A 14,331-nucleotide genomic window follows, 5' to 3' on the forward strand; every position below is an offset into this window, starting at 1 on the left:
GTCTTACCCTGACTTTTACTAATTGTTAAAAGTTACATAATCTTTTATTAATAATTTGACTTTTAGTTTTCCTATGTTAAATAGACTATTTATCTCATAAAGCTAGTTATTTGATTTGAGCAATGAAGATTGAATAGAGTGTTTGATTAATTTTATGAGTAACCAATTCTTTATATCTAAGTATTTTATCAACAAATTATCTTAATTAAAAAAAATCTTTCTAGAATTTTTAATGAGCTGAAAACAAGAATGCGTGATATAAAAGAATATAAGGAGAAACTCTTGGTTACCCTGGGTGAGTTTCTTGAAGACCATTTTCCTCTGCCTGATAGAAATGTTAAAAAGAAAAAGGTAAGTTGTAGAGAAGACATTCTTGTAGATATTCAGATATGAAATTGATGTAGTAAGTTCAAATGTAAATTTTCTGATGAATTTTCTTGTTTAATACACACTTCAGAGATATAAGCTTGCATCCCTGGTGGCTCAGATGGTAAAGCGTCTGTCTGCAATGTAGGCGACCTGGGTTCGATCCCTGGGTTGGGAAGATCCCCTGGAGAAGGAAATGGCAACCGACTCCAGTACTCTTGCCTGGAAAATCCCTTGGATGGAGGAGCCTGGTAGGCTACAGTCCATGGGGTCGCAAAGAATTGGATATGACTGAGTGGCTTCACTTTCTTTCTTTCTTTCTTTTCTTTTGAAAGATATAAACAGATAGGTACATGTACAGAAGTATTCCATCATCACGTTATGGTATTTATTGAAAAATTAGAAGGAATCTAGTTAGTCAATAAACTATAAATATAATTTTTTTTACATTGTATTCATATAGTGGAGAAAATGGAGCTTTTAAAAATAATGTATTGAAAAAAAATAATAATAATATCAAAGAAATTGATGAAATGCTAACAAATTTTTGTGAGAGGATAAAGCATATATGATTAAATTGTATACCAAAAAGTCTAATTGGTACCAAAAAATGTAACAATGCTTTATGCCTGGGGCTAAGATTGTAGGTGAGACTTGTTTTTGTTTTCATTTTCATTATTTTACAAGTTTTCTATAATAAACATATGTAACTTAAAATCAGAAGATACCTATAGCTGAGGTAAGTTATTGACTATTTTAATAGTAGTTTTAATGAAGTAAACCTTTTTCACAGAGCAAATAAATATTTCATTGGGTGACAGAAAGTTGGAAACAAGCACTTTAATTCATTTTTAAAAAGCAAAATGGGGTATAAATAACAAGAACTTGTGGGCGTAGGATAGGCATTGAAACTGGTTCCAGAATGATCTTCCTAAAACTTTACATATTTAATAGTTTATTTAATCAGATATTTAAAAATAGACATATTTTAATCTTTTTAATGTAAAACTTTTTTTCCCAACATAAAACTTTTGATCCCACCCTCTGGGATGAAGTCTATAAACTCCTTAGAGTAATGAATTTGTATTCTGAATTTTGTCTGTCTCTGTAGCCTCCTTTCCATCTTTATCCATCTCTTGCATGAGTCCATTCATTCATGCTGTTGGAGCAGATGTACAGTTTGACCTGTCACTTTTTTGTGCCTTATACGTGCTACTCCCTCTGGTTACAAAAGAGTTCCTATCTGATGAGGATAGTAAATTCCTTCTTAAAGCAACTCAAACACCTTTTGTATGAGGCACTGAATGAAGGTTAGGTGTCATCTTACTAGCATTTATTACATGATTTTATAGTAACAATTTATGTCTCTCTCTTCACCTACCATGCTCTGTGAGCTGCTTGCTTGTTTAATTCATATTTGTATTTGTACTGTCTTTCATACCTATTGTAGTACCTCTGAGTTCATGTTTCTTGAATTACTGTGCACATGCTAGGGAAAGGAGAAAGTTTTGTTTTCTTATAATCTGTGTTTGTTTGTTCTCTTTCTTCTTTGTAATCATCAGTAGGCTTTACATTTGTTATGGAATATTTTTCTGATTCTATCTGTTATTATTTATACCCATTAGTCATTTCTGAAATTGTTGACAGGCTTCTGTTAACCATTTCAGTTAATTTAGGATCCGTTATGTCTTAATGATCATAATCTTTTTTTTTCCCCAATTATTTTTATTAGTTGGAGGCTAATTACTTTACAATATTGTAGTGGTTTTTGCCATACATTGACATGAATCAGCCATGGATTTACATGTGTTCCCCATCCTGAACCCCTTAATAATCATAATCTTAACTCAGTGATTTATTTCCTGATTCTAGTCTCCCTTTTTTTAACTGTTTTTTGGGTTTTTTTACACCTCTTAAGGTTCTCCACTAATAGAACCAGAGATTTGAGATATTCTTAAAAGGAAGCATTCATTACCAGAAGTTATCATGAACTTGTTAAGTCATATTGGATAAGCTCAATTTTTTTAAATGAAGTATATGAACTATTGATACATATTACAAAATGATAGGTTACTTTCTCTGTCAAGCTAGAAAAATGGATGTATTAGTGGTCTCAAGCTGCTATAACAAAATACCAAAGATTAGGTGGCTTAAACAAAAGAAATTTATTTTCTCACAGTTTTGGTGGCCAGACATCTAAAGTGCATTCAGTTTATTTAAAATAAGTAAATTGATTTTTTATTTTTAACTTTCCCAGTTTTATTGCATTTATATTTTGTTCTATACCATCATTCATGTATACATTTAGTCTTTATTGTACATTGTTAGATTCCATTCTTATCATATTTTACCTTTGATTTTTGAGTTTTTAAGTTTAATCCATTATTTCCTATGATGGGTTTCTTTAACAATTAATTTGCTCAAGAAGAATTCCTGGGTGTTTTATTTTTGATATTTTAACTGCTGACATAGTTTGCTGTATAATTAGAGGCTTATCTTTGGCAGAGATTTTAAAAAATCACAAGACTTGGTAGTGGGTTTCTCCATTTTTCTTAGATGGAAATGTGCTGTGGAGAAGTTGAGGCCATCCTGCAGATGTTTTCTGGCATGACTACTTGCCTGAAAGATTCTTTATGTCTGATCTTCAGTAACTTAATGAGGATATGTCACCATGTTGATCATTCAGTATCAGTTTTGCTTTGATGATATATTGTTTCTTGGGGCAGATTTAGGTCACATTTCATTTCATGAAAATTTTATTATATTTTATAGTGCTTTTGTTGTTCAGTCGCTAGGTAGTGTCCAACTCTGTGTGACCTCATCTTCTCTATCCTTACTATCTCCCTGAGTTTGCTCAAACTCATGTCCATTGAGTCGGTGATGCTGTCCAACCATCTCATCCTGTCACCACCTCCTCCTCTTGCTCTCAATCTTTCCCAGTATCAGTGTCTTTCCCAAAGAGTCGGCTCTTCACGTCAGGTGGCCAAAGTACTGGAGCTTCAGCTTCAGCATCAGTCCTTCTAATGCATATTCAGGGTTAATTTCCCTTAGGATTGACTGGTTTTATTTCTTTGCTGTACTAGGGACTCTCGAAGGTCTTCTCCTGCACCACAGTTTGCAAGCATCAATTCTTTGGTGCTCAGACTTCTTTATGGTTCCATTCTCACATCCATGCATGGCTACTAGAAAAACCATAGCTTTGACTATATGGATCTTTGTCAGCAAAGTGATGTCTCTGCTTTTTAATATGCTGTCTGGGTTTGTCATAGTTTTTCCTCCCAGACGCAAGCATCTTTCAATTTCGTGGCTGCAATCACCATCTGCAGTGATTTTGGAGCCCCAGAAATTTCTGTCACTGTTTCCAGTTTTCCCCCATTTATATGCCATGAAGTGATGCGATCAGATGCTGTGATCTTCATTTTTTGAATGTTGGGTTGTAAGCCGGCCATTTCACTCTCTGCTTTCACATTCATTAGGAGGTTCTTTAGTTTGTCTTCGCTTTCTGCCATTAAAGTGGTATCCTCTGTATAACTGAGTTTGTTGATACTTCTCCCCGCAATCTTGATTCCAACTTGTGAATCTTCTAGCCCGACATTTAGCATGATGTACTTACTCTGCATGTAAATTAAATAATCAGGGTGACGGTATATAGCCTTGACGTATTCCTTTCTCAGTAACGTTGAACCAGTCTGCTGTTCCATATCCAGTTCTAACTGTTGCTTCTTGTCCTGCCACACAAGTTTCTTAGGACACAGGTAAGGTGGTCTGGCATTTCCATCTTTTTAAGAGTTTTCTACAGTTTGTTGTGATCCACATAGTCAAAGGCTTTAGTGTAGTCAGTGAAGCAGAAATAGATTTTTTTTTTTTAATTCCTTGCTTTTTCTGTGATCCAGTAGATCTTTGCAATTTGTTCTCTGTTTCCTCTGTCTTTTCTAAATCCATCTTACACACCTGGAAGTTCTCGGTTCACATACTGCTGAAGCCTAGCTTGAAGGATTTTGAGCATCGTCTTACTAGTGTGTGAAATGAGAGCAGTTGTAACATAATTTGAACATTCTTTGGCATTGCCGTGCTTTGGGATTGAAATGAAAAGTTATCTTTTCCAGTCCTGTGGCCACCACTGAGTTTTCCAAATTTGCTGGCATATTGAGTGCAGCACTTTCATAGTATCATCTTTTAGGATCTGAAATAGCTCAGCTAGAATCCCATCATCTCCACTAGCTTTATTCATAGTAGTACTTCCTAAGGCTCATGAGACTTCACACTCTAGGATGTCTGGCTCTAGGTGAGTGACCACACCATTGTGGTTAGCTAGGTCATTAAGACCTTTTTTGTAAAGTTCTGTGTATTCTTGCCACCTCTTCTTAATCTCTTCTGTTTCCTTTAGGTCCTTGCTGTTTATGTACTTTATTATATGTTGTTATATTGCCTTTATTATAGAACTATATTGCCATTTCTGTCCTTTATTATATGCTTATCATATCTTGATGTTTAAACATTTTCTGTTTCCTTTCATTATAATTTTTCTCTGCATTTTCTTTGATTGTCTCAAACCTTTATATTTTTATCTGTGCCTAGCTGCTGCTTCAGAGAAGGCAATGGCACCCCACTCCAGTACTCTTGCATGGAAAATCCCATGGACAGAGGAGCCTGGTAGGCTGCAGTCCATGACGTTGCTAAGAGTCGGAAATGACTGAGTGACTTCACTTTCCCTTTTCACTTTCCTGCATTGGAGAAGGAAATGGCAACCCACTCCAGCGTTCTTGCCTAGAGAATCCCAGGGACGGGTGAGCCTGGTGGGCTGCCGTCTATGGGGTCGCACAGAGTTGGACACTACTGAAGCGACTTAGCAGCAGCAGCAGCAGCAGCTGCTTCTTACTTCTTTATCAGTTTGGTAATTGTATTTGCTTTCATCACTAGTGAATCATATGCTGCTTTTTACCTCTCTTCCATTTAGTAAGGTATTAGGGGGACAGGAGATGATATCTCCAGCTTTACCATCTTTACTCAGTAATCACATTTGTTTTTGTCAGAATTATTTTGCTATTTCTTTTATATATTTGTATTTCTATGAGACCTTATAAGGACTCTGTGGTAATCTTTGACTGCTGTCAGGAAAGTACTGGATTTCACTATCATAGGAAATGTAGTTAATTGAATATCTGAACTCAAAAGCTCCTGGTTTCACTTAGTACATCGTCTTGGAAGATTTCCCATAGAACCTTATCCTATTGAACATTTTTAGCAGTAATTTGGATAGAGGTAGAAAACATAGTCATCAAAGTTTGTAAATGATATGAAACTGAAGAGGACTAGAGTAAATTTTTTGGATGACAAAATTAAAACTGTATTTTTTAATTGCCATGATAAAATAGTATAGTCTGAATAAAATAGAATGATATTTAGTGGAGGTACATAAAATATCTTTCTTGGGTTTAAAACATTAAAGAATAAAGGAGACATATCTTAGCTAGACACAGTGAAACTCTAGAATGGAACTGGAATGAGATCTATTCTCTGTCTTTCCAGGAAAAAAAGAACTAGTGAGTTGAGTTAATATTAGGAACCATCAAGAACTGTGAAAAGATGAGCAAGTCTCCCCAGGAAGCAAGTTTTCTGTCCTGAAACTGTATCATTTCAGTCTAAAATGTCATTTGATATTTCGATTGGGGAGGTTCAAAAATTAGATTTCCCTTTATATGAGTATATATAATATGTGTAATATACTTTACCTATTATGTATTTATAGATAGGTAGGTAGATAGTCTGAATTGTATGTTTTAGTAATTACAAAAGATTTCCCTGTCTTAGAGAATGTTTCAGCTGTATTTTTATGAACCTTAATATTTAGTACAACAGGTTGTTTTCTTTCAGAATTCTTTTTTTATATATAAATTAATTAATTAATTAATTTTACTTTACAACATTGTATTGGTCTTGCCATACATTGACTCGAATCTGCCCTGGGTGTACATGTGTTCCCCATCCTGAACCCCCCTCCCACCTCCCTCCCCACAGAATTCTTTTAAAGTCATCTCATTTTAAATGTTTGGTTTTAGTATATCTTGTATCATTGCAATCGAGAGATATTAATTTAAAAGATTAAAAAAAATTTTTAATAGTCTAATAGCTTGCCATTGTCAGAACTGAAATTTTAATTCCTTATTATTCACACTTCCCTCAAAGAAAGACATTCAAGAATCAACTGCACAGCTGATAACACTGCATGAAATGTTAGAGGTAAGTGTTTTGTGTAGTTGTTTTGTCTTCAAGATTTGTCTTGATTAGTGATTTATCGGCAATTATACACAAACTTGGGGCTTCCCAGGTGGCTCAGTTGTAAAGAATTCACCTGCCAGTGAAGGAGATGAGTGTTTGATCCCTGAACAGGGATGATCCCCTGGAGGAGTAAGTGGCAACCCTCTCCAGTATTCTTGCCTGAAAAATTCCAATGGACAGAGGAGCCTGACCGGCCACAGTGTATGGGGATTGCAAAGAGTTGGATGCAACTGAGTGACTAAGTACAGGCACATACTCAGGTTTGAAAAAGAAAAAAAGGCTGCTTTAGTTTTTAAGGTATACACCAAATTTTATTACATATATTAATTTATCTTTAGTATAAAATTAGTTTCTATTTTCTGTGTAGTAAGAAAGAATATTTTTTAAGAGAAGATGAAACTAAAATCTTACCCTTAATTGTATTCCAGATTATTACTTTAAGAAAATTTTTATGATGTTATTTAGTATCTACACAGTGAAACCCTTTGCTGTTATGTAATCTATACATACTTTCTCTGCCTGACATTTACTTTTTTTTTTTAAATGAATATCTTTGACCCTTAAAAAAAGTTTTTGAACTTTGGCCAAGTTATCAACTTTATTAAATACTTTAGATCTTGATATGACGACCTATTGCAAATTGGGTGAACAGGAAGGTAGATGGTCTGTGAAGAGCTGTTTAACAATTAATGTGACTTTTTAAAATAATTGATAAGTTAGAATAAAGTGATTTCAGAAAAGTTGCTTCATAGTAATTTTATGAAAAGTCTTTGTCTAGTTAAAGTCTTCATTTATCTAGTTAAGTGTTTTTGAATACTAAAGTCTTTATCTAGCTAAGTGGTTATGGTACCTCTACTTTCCTGTTCACCCAATTTGCAATAGGTTGTCATATCAAGATCTAAAGTATTTAATATAGTTGATAATTTGGCCAAAGTTCAAAAACTTTTTTTAAGGGTCAAAGATATTTGTGAAAAAAAAAACAAAAAAGTAAATGTCAGGCAGAGAAAGCATGTACCTTTGATACCTCAGGATATCTTAATATAGAATATTATTATTTTGAAAAGCAAAATACAGATTTTTTTTTTATTTTTTCCATTTATTTTTATTAGTTGAAGGCTAATTACTTTACAATATTGTAGTGTTTTTTGCCATACATTGACATGAATCAGCCATGGATTTACATGTGTTCCCCATCCCGATCCCCCCTCCTGCCTCCCTCTCCATCCCATCCCTCTGGGTCTTCCCAGTGCACCAGCCCTGAGCACTTGTCTCATGCAAATAAGGTACCATTACACGCCAGTCAGAATGGCTGCTATCCAAAAGTCTACAAGCAATAAATGCTGAAGAGGGTGTGGAGAAAAGGGAACCCTCTTACACTGTTGGTGGGAATGCAAACTAGTACAGCCGCTATGGAGAACAGTGTGTAGATTCCTTAGAAAACTGGAAATAGAACTGCCATATGACCCAGCAATCCCACTCCTGGGCATACACACCGAGGAAACCAGAACTGAAAGAGACACCTGTACCCCAGTGTTCATCGCAGCACTGTTTATAATAGACAGGACATGGAAGCAACCTGGATGCCCATCAACAGATTTTTTTAGATTGTAATTTGAATCTTTCAGCATATTCCAATTTACTTCCAATTTATACTGAAACTAAAACTACCATTTCTCATGGATGACTTGATTTTTTTTTAAATAAAGATTGTCATATGTGTGGCAAGTATTGACAGTTAACTCGGAAATACATGTGTAATTTTTGAATAGTGCACTATGGGATACCATATAAAGCTTAGATTTAGGAGCCATTACATACCAAGGCTTGTATTATCAATGATAACTGTAAACTAAATTTATACTGCTGTTCAATGAAAAGTAAAATAATATATACATATTCACTTTAAAGTAGAATTTTTAACATTTAATTATTTCTGGCATTTAGTAGGATTTTGATTGATATTATTTATGTAGCAATGAAAAGTAAGATTTTAAATTATATTAAAATTTGAGCAAATTGCTCTAAAGTGGGAATAATATTCTCTTATGATCATACCTAAAACAAATGAGACCAACAGCTTTTTTCTCCAGGATGTGGTTCTTGAAATAACTAAAATTAGGGAATTCCCTGGTGGCCTGGTGGTTAGCATTCTGGGCTTTCACTGCCACAGTCCATGTTCAGTCCCTGGTTGAGGAACTGAGATTCTGCACTGTCACAGCCAAAAAAAAGAAGAATTAGCTAAAATTTATGACACGTGAAATTTTAAGAATTGGAATGTTAAAAAACAAAAATTGTGGTGTTGATATTATCATGAAATGTGATTGAGATGAGAACTTAGTAGTTTAATTATATTTCTATGACACTTTTACTGTTGTTAGCTGTTAAGTCATGTCCAACTCTTTTATGACCCCATGGACTATATAGCCCGGCAGGCTCCTTTGTACATGGGATTTTCCAGCAAGAATACTGGAGTGGGTTGCCATTTTCTTCTTCAGGGGATCTTCCCGACCTAGGGATCGAACCCCTGTCTCCTGCATTGCAGGCAGATTCTTTACTGCTATGATATAAATTTTATTTTTCCTTTTCTGTGTTTCTTAAAATAATATCTTAAAAAAAATAATATCTTTAAGTTAAAACTTTGGCATGGCAGTTCAAAGATATGGATTGTAATCTATTATCTTTTACTAATTATGTACCCCTTGAGGAATCTTTTAACCCTATGAATCCTGGTTTTATAATTTTTGAAGGCACTTTGTGGGAACTGAGGAGGTAGAGTAATAATTGATACATATTTAACATTTTTCATTATATCTCATAGAATATTAATGTTCAAATATTTAATGTGTGTTTCTTACAAAACTTCTTTAATGCCCTGAATCTGGGAAAGATGGGTCATTCTCAGTGCATATTAGCATCTTTCTTGAGCTTATTTAACCACAGAACCCTGTTACTCCACGCTGAGAGCATTGCTAGGGAGATCAATTTCATGGAATGTGGTTCAAGAAATGTTAGTCTTACATAATTTACTACAGGTATTGAAAACTTCTCAATATCCTTAGTGAAGAGATCAAAGATGTTTGAGATAATTTGAAGGAAATAATGATGATAGAATTTTTGTTTTGAAGGTTTATCAGATGAATAAGTGGCTTTGAGTGGAGGGGGAAGATTGGTGTTTTCTATTTCCCTGAAATATTAAGATGTGTACAATTTTTTGAACTTTGTTTTTCAATTTGAAGAAATGGTTATAACCAAATTTCTAACATAAATTATTAATCTTGAGAGAAGTGGGAGAATTGTAAATGCTTTTTAACAAGTTTTTAGGAAATGTTTTAAAAATTCAGGTGCAAAGATTGATTTTAAAGCTATTTCCATTCAGTAATATTTGTAGTTTTTTAAAAAAGAGAATCAACTATTTAATACATAGAAATTGCGATTAAACAATTATTCAAAGAGAAAAGAGATCAACATTCTTTGGTTAAAAAAAAACTGTTTTAATATATCTGTATCAATTTTTTTTTCCAAGTAAGATGTATCTTGAATGATGTTTTTTCCTAGATTCTTTTAAATAGATTATTTGGTGTTCCACATGACCCATATGTCAAAATTAGTGATTCTTTTTGGCCACCTTATATTGAGCTGCTCCTGCGTAATGGAATTGCCTTGAGACATCCAGAAGATCCAACCCGAATAAGATTAGAAGCCTTCCATCAGTAAAAAGATGGTGTTTTTTTCACACAGTACATAAAGAATCTTGTCATTCAAGGATAATGGAAACACAGAATTACTTGGATAAAGAATGTTATTTGCTAATCAAAGCCCATAATATAGTCCATTTTCCTTTCAGGCTTAAAATGACTCATGCTGCCATCTACTATTCACTTAAAAATGATAGCTTCATAGTCAATGCTTTGTGTTTTCAACTGAGTTGACAAGAATAAGTAAAAAACATTCTAGACTTAATCATTATAATACTTTAAATATACCTTACTTCTGCAGTATTCTTTGGAAAATTCTTTGTTAATTATATTCCTAATGTAATGTTTTTCTCTTAAAATATATGCCAGTTTATTTTATGCATTTCAAGTTCTATTTGGTGCTTACATCCTTTAAATTTATAAATTATGGTGAAAGGCCATAATTTGCTGGAGGTTAAAAAACTGACTTAGTATCTTAATGTATAATGTAGCATAATTTTTAAGTATATAGTACATCTGTTCCATGTGTACTACAATATTTCTAGGTTTGTTAAAAATTGGAATATTAAAAAATAATGAATAAAGGTAGCATGAAAACTATTTTAATGTGTATTATATTACAAGTGATATATATATTAAACCTTTCTTGATTCTGTTAATTATTACTAATGATATTGTGTTCATAAAATTTTTTTAATCCTCTGTGACATTTTTGTAAATAAAATTCTCATTTAAAATTCTCTAGCTTTTTTGGGGATGTGGCATGATATTTTAATAAATAGACTTTATCATAGGTAGATAAGTGACAATATAATTAAATAAGTGACAATATAATTAAACTACATATATGTATAAGTATATACATATAACTAGAGAATTCCAAACACTTTTTGTATCATTAGTTTTCAGAGTGGACTTGGTGTATATTTTTATTTTTTGAAATTGATTTCTACTGCATTCTATTATTCAAGTTTATTTACCTTGAATACTAAATCTCTCTTAAAACAGGCAAAAACTTCCAAGTAAACTGTGTCCCTTTTGTAGAAAATACAATGCTGTTATATTTTAGAAAACTTGTAAGTTCTTTTTCAGGAAGATGACATACAAAAATACCTTACTAGAATACTCTAGTTGAGATTCAAAGGAATGAGCAACTTACTATTCCTTGAAGTTACTAGAAAAAGGAAAATGGTGGTGGCAGAATAAGTTTGACAGTATTTCTACAGAGCAGATAATACTGTTGTCTGTGAACTTCTCTGTGTTGTGAATTACAGAAATCAATAGATAAAAGCAGTAAACAATTTGATGATTTATTTGGTAAGTCTTGATTTCACACTTATTAAGTTGGATCTTTTTATCACAGCATCTTTTGTAAAATTTTTTTTATATAATTTAATTTATTTGTTACTTTTGGCTGTACCGAGTCTTCATTGCTGTGCGGGCTTTTTACTTGTTGCAGCAAGCAAAGGCTCCTCTCTAGTTGTGGTGCACAGGCTTCTCATTGTGGTGGCTTCTCTTCTTGCCGAGCATGGGCTCTAGGGTGCATGGGCTTGTGTAAAGTTTTAAAGAAAACTATGATGATTGCATCCTACTTTTTAATTTGCTAATCCAGCCTTCTTATATAGCACAGTTTTTTGCCCACTTTTCATCTCAATCATAAACAAAGTAAATTACAGTAGAATTAGTCTTGATTTGTACCCCATCTAAGCTTACAGGCCTTGAAGGGTTTTTTTTGTTGTTGTTTTTGTGTGTGTGTGTGTGGTTTTGAGTATGTTGGAGAAAATGTTTCAGTTTTTGAAAACTTGTATGTAGGGGCCATCACTGTGGATCCCAGGAACATTAAGAGGGTAATGAGTATTATGAATAACTGTTCTCATAAATGTTATAAATTAGATGAACTGGACCAATTTTATGGAAGACACAACCTACTAAAATTCACACAAGGAAAAATCGCCACTTTGCATAAGCCTATATATTAAAGAAATTGAATCAATAATTATTAAACTTTCAAAACAGAAAACATCAGACCCAAATGGTTTCACTGGTGAATTCTATCAAATATTTGAGAAGAAAATGATGACAGTTCTGTACAATCTGTTCCAAAAAATAGAAGCTTATTCTTTCTATGAGGCTGGCATTACTCTAATACCAAAACCAGACATTACATTATCCTAATACTAGAACCAAAGACTTTTTAAGAAAGGGCAACTACAGATATCTTTTATGAACACAGGCACAAATATCCTCAACAAAATAATCAAATTCAGCAATATATTAAAAGAACTATGCACCACAGCCAAGTGGTATTTATTCCAAATATTCAAGACTGGTTCAACATTCAAATATCAATTAATGTAACCCTTCATATTATCAAAATAGAAAATAGAAAAATCATATGATGACACCAATAGGTTATTAAAAAGCTATATGACAAAATCAAATACCTATTCATGGTGAAAGCTCTCAGCAAGCTAGAAATAGAAACTTCCTTAGCTTGATAAAGAGCATCCACAATCTTGTACATTATTATTCTTTTTAAAAAAATTATAGAAAACGTACAGCTGACATGCTTACTGGTGAGAAACCAGATGCTTTTTCTCTAAGACCAGGAACAAGGCAAGAATGTGTCCTCTCACCAGTGCTATTCAGCATTGTACTGGGAGTTGAATAAATTTATGTGGAAAGACAAAAGACCCAGAATATCTGCCATATTGAAGAAGAACAATGTGGAAGAACTGACAGCAACCTTAAGATTCATTGTAAATCTGTAGTAACCAACATTGTGAAGTTGGTGCAAAAGCAGATAATGGATCACTGCAACAGAGTAGAGAGCTCAGAAGTAGACCCATACAAATATGATCAGCTAATCTTTGACAAAGAGGAAAGGCAATCCAATGGAGAAAGCTCTGTCGTTTTCAACAAGTGGTGATAGAACTGTACATGCATATGCAAAGAAAGAAAGCTGGGCACTGCTATAGTGACATTACACCTTTAAATTAACTCAAAATGAATCATAGACCTAAATATAAAATGCACAACTACAAAACTTCTAGAAAATAATATAAAATCTAGTGTGACTTTGAGTTTGGTGAAGACAAAAAGTTGATAAACTGGATTTTATTAAAATTAAAACTTTTTGTTCTGTTAAAAACAAAGTGGAAAAATTGTTTGCAGAACACATATACCAAAAAGATAAAAGATAGAACTCACCAAAATACAGAAAACTCAACAATAAGAACAAACATCCCAATTAAAAAGAGGGCAGATTACCGGGTTGGGCGGGTCGGGCTGGGGAGGGGTTTGGGGGTGAGCCCTGGGTCCCTCCCCCACAGTGAGGAGATGGGTGAGGATGTGCTCCCTCTCATGGGCTCAGGCATAGAGCTGACTAAGGTGCCAGCTATTCAACAGAAAAAAACTATGGCATTTCTAAACCAGTTTGTGGTGCACACTGTACAGTTCCTCAACTGCTTTTCTACAGTTTGTGGGGAGAAACTAGCAGACCTTTCTCTTCGTATCCAGCAGATTGAAACAACTCTCAATATTTTAGATGCAAAGTTATCATCTATCCCGGGCCTAGATGATGTCACATTTGAAGTATCTCCTGTAAATGTCGCTAGGATCACAAACGGAACACACTCTGAAGCCACTTCAGAGCAATCACAGCAGAACAGTTTACAAGACTCTGGACCACAGGAAAGTAAAGTAACACCAGAAAGTATCTTAACTGTAGCCAAGGATCCAAGATATGCCAGATATCTCAAAATGGTTCAAGTGGGTGTTCCAGTGGTGGCAATAAGAAACAAAATGATATCGGAAGGACTAGACCCAGATCTTCTTGAGAGGCCAGATGCTCCAGTGCCTGATGGTGAAGGTGAAAAAAACACAGAAGAAAGTTCAGATAACAAATCTTCTTTTAGTGACTAAGCTTCATTTACATAACAATTACATACACATGTGTTAGTGTACCTTTACATTCTATAAGAGAGCCTGG

At 33.8% G+C, this 14,331-nt stretch overlaps 2 protein-coding genes across 5 annotated transcripts in view; both read left to right on the forward strand.

The window, feature by feature from the left end:
* The window catches only part of CENPK (centromere protein K), a 32,898-nt gene extending 20,359 nt beyond the window's left edge, over positions 1-12,539 (forward strand). For 2 of the 4 annotated variants that reach the window (XM_043887355.1, XM_043887357.1), the window contains 3 exons: positions 225-351; positions 6,553-6,606; positions 10,201-11,097. In XM_043887355.1, the coding sequence (XP_043743290.1) occupies positions 225-351; positions 6,553-6,606; positions 10,201-10,359 (340 nt within the window). In that variant the 3' untranslated portion in view covers positions 10,360-11,097. Of the gene's footprint in view, positions 1-224; positions 352-6,552; positions 6,607-10,200 lie in introns of all 4 variants that reach the window. The other 2 variants (XM_043887359.1, XM_043887356.1) reach the window with 2 other exon arrangements.
* Positions 12,540-13,679: 1,140 nt separating this feature from the next.
* Positions 13,680-14,273, forward strand: LOC122683735 (WASH complex subunit 3-like). Its single transcript, XM_043887555.1, has one exon. It carries the CDS (start codon positions 13,680-13,682, stop codon positions 14,262-14,264), a length of 585 nt encoding a protein of 194 aa, XP_043743490.1. The 3' UTR covers positions 14,265-14,273.
* Positions 14,274-14,331: the final 58 nt, after the last annotated feature.

This window comes from Cervus elaphus, chromosome 25 (assembly GCF_910594005.1).
Source record: "Cervus elaphus chromosome 25, mCerEla1.1, whole genome shotgun sequence".
In the NCBI taxonomy this organism is placed as follows: Eukaryota; Metazoa; Chordata; class Mammalia; order Artiodactyla; family Cervidae; genus Cervus; species Cervus elaphus.